Here is a 5904-nt window from a genome sequence, read left to right as displayed (position 1 = left end):
ATTTGAATGAAAATGTATCCCACCATATGGCATGCCTCAGAGAAGATTGTGTTAAAATTTCAAGCATCTACGATGAGTAGTTGCTGAGAAAACTGCGACGAAAATTTGTTTCGGACGGACACACGGACACAGAGCTACACGGACAGACAGACAGACACACAAGGGTAAAACAGTATACCTATCCTTGGAGCAGGGGTGTAAATAGATCTGTATGAACTTAAATACTGGCGAATTATTCTGATGCCTACCATACATCTGGGGTGATGGTATCATTCTGGTGACTCCAGGGCACAGATTCGTAGATGGCCTCTCCATTGACCCCCAACCATTGACCCATTTGTTTCAGTCTCTCCTCAAACACAGGTGCTATCCTCCCATCATGTGTGGGCCCTATGTTAATGAGCACATTTCCTCCACAACTAGTAGAAAACAACATTAAAATATTATTGAATGGATATTATATTCCCTACATGTATTTACTTCTTCAGGATTATCTGTTTTGAACATACCAGTATGTCATTGTTTTTGACATTAATCTCCAAAAATTTTATATCTTAACAAATTAATCTGCTAGTACTTGCAGATTACATTATCACTTGGTTATCATCTTCATATAATCTAGATGATCATCCTATCAACAGTAAATATGAAAATGACTCCTTGATTGATGAAAACAGCATGAATTAACACCAATACTTCCTTTTATGCTCAAAAGCATATTACTATCAGTACATGTTTATCCAGTCAAACTTCTTTGCAGGGAATAATTAACAAAAGTAGTTTTAACAAACAGAGTCAGCAAAGGAACCCTTACACTCACACTTGTTTAATAGAGGAAGTAATGTACAGGGGCATATCTTTGTAACTAACCTGATAATTTAAGTTTTATATAAGGGTCTTACTTTGAAACTGATTAAATAGTTGAAGCTACATGTATATATAAGGAGCTATCACTGTAAACTGACTACCAGGTATATAAAGGGAGCTAACTCTATACACTGCATAAACTGACCAAACAATTTAAACTATGTAAAGGAAGTTAACTATGTATATTTACATTTGCAAATGTTTTCCTTTATATAACACTACTAAAAGCAGTGCGTAATGCGTTTTACACATTAAAAGTCACAATCAGGCAAGGATAAAGTATGGATAAGTCACAAATGTAAATATAAGTAATATTAAGGTATCATTTTAAAACATCTATCGGGCTAGCTAGAAATACAGGTTGGTACTCGTATTTATATCCCGATAGATGTTTAAAAATGATACCTTATTTCTTAAATAAACTGACCTAGCTGTGTAAAGGAGCTAACTCTGTATAAACTGAACTAGTACTTTAAGCAATGTAAAAGGGAGCTAACTCTGTATAAACTGAACTAGCATGTGTATAGGGAACTAACTCTGTATAAACTGACCTAGCATGTATAAAGGGAGCTACATGTAACTCTGTATAAACTGACCTAGCACGTGAAAAGGGAGCTAACTCTTTATAAACTGACCTAGCACGTGTAAAGGGAGCTAACTCTGTATAAACTGTACTAGCACGTGTAAAGGGAGCTAACTCTGTATAAACTGTACTAGCACGTGTAAAGGGAGCTATCTCTGTATAAACTGAACTAGCACTTGTAAAGGGAGCTAACTTTGTATAAACTGAACTAGCACATGAAGCAATGTAAAGGGAGCTAACTCTGTATAAACTGAACTAGTACTTGAAGCCATGTAAAGGGAGCTAACTCTATACCTACCTTATTAACTGAACCTAACAGTAATAGCACTTTAAAGGGAGCTAACTCTTTATAAACTGGCCATGTAAAAGGGGGGGGGGCTAACTCTGTAGCTGACCTAACAGTTAAAGCAAAATTTAGGGTGACAACTCTTTAACTGTCCTAGTTACATGTATAGCTCTGTAAAGGGAGTTAACTGTGTGATTGACCTAACAGTTGTTAATTAAACGGACATTATTTTGTAACTACTTCCTATCTGATCTAACAGTTATACTTATATAAAGGGACACTACTCTGTAACTACTCTATGACTGACCTTACTGTTGTAGCTATGACTTTTGCTATGTCCTTCATTGTAAGATAGTCAGAAATGACTGCCCTTCTGCGGTATCCCCAAGAAAACTTGTCAATGGTCATCGCATTTTCCCACTTTTTCTTTTGTAGTTTTCCTAAATAAATAAATAAATTTTTTTAAAAATATTAAATTAAAAATACACTCGTCTTTCCCCTCTTCTTTAATCAACTTCCATATTAAACTACTTTTTAAGATTTATACAAGAAAGTCTCCTTCTATTGATATCTGCAGTAGTCTGAGTTAATTCTTGTGCTGGTTTCTTTATGTTTTTCTCATCTTATAAACAAGTATACAGTGTATTAATCTAGCTATACAAACCTGGATTAAATCTATCATCACAATTCAAAAATCCTGCGTGTTTACACCTGATGTTGTTTCCCCATCGATCATTTACAGCCACTGTGTCTTTCACTGGACTGAAACAGGTGAAAAAAAATTTACTTAATATCTCAAAGAATTCTTCAGCTTATTACAATCTGCCAAGGCATTATAATTTCTAGGAATATTTAAAATAAGAAATAAATGAGCTTCACAAAATTATTGGTCTACTGAACAGGAATTAAAAAGTAACTGATCTGTATTTATAACTGGATTTACATATCTAAAGTTACAAGAATCATCTTCTTCATTTCATGAAACAATAAAACTTCAAAGAGTGCTGTTTTTCAAGAGAGGTCCTACCTTTCACTGTACAGTCAGGCCAGAAACTGTGTAGCATTGATAGCGTTCTATGGTGTGGGGGTGTTTATTTACCTTTCATTATACAGCCAGGCCAGAAACTGTGTAGCATTCCAGTATACGTCTGTTGTTTCCCAGTCTCCGTCCGACCACACAACGTCAGGTTTATATCTGTTAACAAGTTCATACAGCTCTGGCATTGTCTTTGTCTGCATAAAACGTGAACAAAAATTATATACATGTGCTAAATTTATTTGTCTACTGTAATGGTTCAAAAATGAAAATTAAATTCTACTCCTCAAAAAAAAAAATCTAAAAGATAAAAAACAATCAAATTTATAATAAGATTTATTTGGTGTAGTGTAATTAATTTTTATCAATGTTCTGGGTATCATATTTATAGCATGTGCAGCAAGTTCTATAGAGCAGACCAACAAACAGGAAATTCAAATGGAAATGTGCATACTGTAAAAGCAAATGTTCCAATTTCTAGAATTCAAAACGTAGCTGTCCTTTTCTTTACAAGTTATAATAACATTTATAAGTAGACTTAGAGTTAGTCATAAGTGCTGAAACAAGAATCTTGCTGATGCAGAATTCTGTGTCATATCCCTTCTGTTGGTTCTTACCCTGACAAAGTCCTGTGCTGTGTAGTTATTGGCCTTGTCTTTCTGATACAGTGGATGAAACCATTCAAATAAGAAATGGTGCAGACAAAATGAATATCAGTCTTATTCTTTATTGAGTCCGCTAATTCTCCTGGAAAAGGTATTTATGAATGAACGTTTTATTCAACATACATGTTTCTAAATTAAATAAAAACTAGGGCTGGGTATTGACCACAAATTTTGTATTGTGATATATTGTGATATTTTTAACTGTATTGCAATATGTACAGTTATTTGACCAGTTTCGAATAACAAACTGATTCGGCAGTGCTATAAATATATGAGGCATTAATTCAAAATCTAAGTTTTTGTCAACGTAGTTCAATGAATTGTGGAATTAAATATTGTTTAAGAAAAGTTCAGCCTTCCCCCCCCCCCCCCAAGAAAAATTCGCAAGTTAAAAAAGGTGTTCATCTTACCAGTTACGAATAAGCCGACGAGTTCCGGATAACCTAGAAATTCTTATTCAATTCAACCCTAAATTAAAAAATCTGACGCCAAGACGTTATCCATTGGCATGCAAGAAAAGTTAAATGAATTGCTTACCAATAAATTATTTGTATTTCTAAAGGTTGAAAAGAAACTAGAGGTACTGTGGGCACTGACTGAGCTCATTTTAATAAATTACCAGCCTCCTTTATGATTATTTATGACAAAATCCATGTTTTGCTCCGGGAGACCCAAGATAGGTGTCAGATCAAAAAAGTAAAATAAAAGGTCACAATGTGATAAAAAATCATGAAAGTTTCATTAAATCGTATTCAGTGGTATAGGAGGATTGCGGATAAGAGATGGATATACCTTTCAATATTACAAAGAATGGCAATATCTATGTTTTCTCAGGGAGCCCAAATTATGTGCCAGATCCAAAAATAAAATAGGTTGATTTTGTCACTGTTCAAGAAAGATTCTGTGAACAACTCATTAAATTCTGTGAAGCCTCATTAAACTTCGTTCAGTGGCAGAAGAGAGGTTGTGGATAAGAAATGGATACCCCAGAGCGTATCAGACGGACTGACATACAGAGAGACGGACGTACCGACGTACAGATAAATGAATGGACAAACATTCCATTACTACATACCCCTTCTTCCTGGTTTTCAAGCGGGGGTATAATAAGTCAAGTTTACAATGAAGAAAACAATGAAGAGTGAATTTATAACAGTGTTTAAAATGGGTAATCGGAACTGGTAAAATAAGAGCATGAAAATATTTCGATATCTTCCAGTGTTCTAAACATTTATTTTTGACAAATTTTTAGTATATGTTAGAGTACATATCAAACTTACTTTTGATACCTGGAACGTTGTCTTATGTGAAAAATGTATGTATCTACAGAGCTTTTTTTGCAGACTTAATTAAGCGTCGCGGTGATTCAGATTTGTTGCCTTGTAAAAGTATGTCGACTGTTTCAAGTATGATTACGAAAACAAACTGACGGCAAAAAATCAAAACTTCACATAATTCTAACATTCATAAATAAGCCTTCCTACCATAGATAACAATTTATTTTTACACCATTGGATTTATTCATTATCTGCTCTTAAATTGATAACTATTCCGAACTAGTCAAAATTCGGAACTGGCCAAACGACTGTATTGCAATATTTTCAACATTATTAAAATGGCATTTTCTTATGAAAAAAAACTTTAATTTATATGAAGAACATACATAACTATGATGAATTAACAAAAGGAAAAAAAATCTTGTTGATTTTATTAAAGCTATGCTCCGGAACACACCCATAAAATAGCGTCTTTCTTACTGTTTGGCTTCTTAACAACTCTTCTTATATTTATTTTTATATTTAATGATAAAATTCCTTAGTTTAAGCATTTTGACGTTGTACCGATATTACAAAAAGGTATTGCAATATGATATTTTTGTCCTTGTACTGCAATATACTGAAATACATGTATCAATAATTTTGCCCATCCCTAATAAAAACACACTTTGGTGTCCAATACAAGTCTTAATGTGTACGTATTATTTATCTTTCATGTCCATTTCTCAAACTAAAGAAGAATATATTGATGTGCTGCACTTGGATAAAAAATTTGGCATTTTTTCCAACAAATTATGACCGTTAATAAGTTAATGTTCCATAAGTCTACTAGTCATGATCTATTCAAAACATTATAAGAAAACATTAGTTCTTTGTGAACTAGCCTGCTTTGTGAGATTACATATTACAGAGCACCAGTTCCACTGACCCACAATATCTCTGTTAGGTCCCACATCCCCAGAGTTCCAGTTGAAGGAATATTTGGACGGCCAGTTACAGAATCCCTCATGATGCTTGCTCACAAACACAATGTACCTACAGGTAAAATTATACAATTCTGTTATTGTTGGACTATGTAAAAAAAAAAAAAGAAACTAAAGAAATGATGACAGATTTTCTTAATCTTGTGATAACAAAAAGTAAAGTACTTTGCAAAGTGATGTCTCATTATCGTTCATTCTACTTCTGGA

The 5904-nt window shown here is 33.6% G+C and overlaps 1 protein-coding gene across 1 annotated transcript; it reads right to left on the bottom strand.

The window, feature by feature from the left end:
* Positions 1-238: 238 nt before the first annotated feature.
* Positions 239-5749, bottom strand: LOC134248410 (alpha-L-fucosidase-like; the record flags this gene model as incomplete). The annotated part of the gene is given in 7 exon segments (XM_062730815.1): positions 239-419; positions 2044-2176; positions 2401-2498; positions 2836-2969; positions 3390-3475; positions 3478-3519; positions 5643-5749. Coding segments are annotated over 7 exon segments (775 nt in total), but the record flags the coding sequence as incomplete, so codon positions are not given.
* Between the last annotated feature and the right edge of the window lie 155 nt (positions 5750-5904).

The sequence above is a fragment of the Saccostrea cucullata genome, unplaced genomic scaffold (assembly GCF_032062105.1).
Source record: "Saccostrea cucullata isolate Sc308-1 unplaced genomic scaffold, CSIRO_AGI_Scuc_v1 ctg20374, whole genome shotgun sequence".
In the NCBI taxonomy this organism is placed as follows: domain Eukaryota; kingdom Metazoa; phylum Mollusca; class Bivalvia; order Ostreida; family Ostreidae; genus Saccostrea; species Saccostrea cuccullata.
The sequence above is the reverse complement of the archived record's forward strand: the minus strand, read 5'-3'. Positions and strand labels throughout refer to the sequence as shown.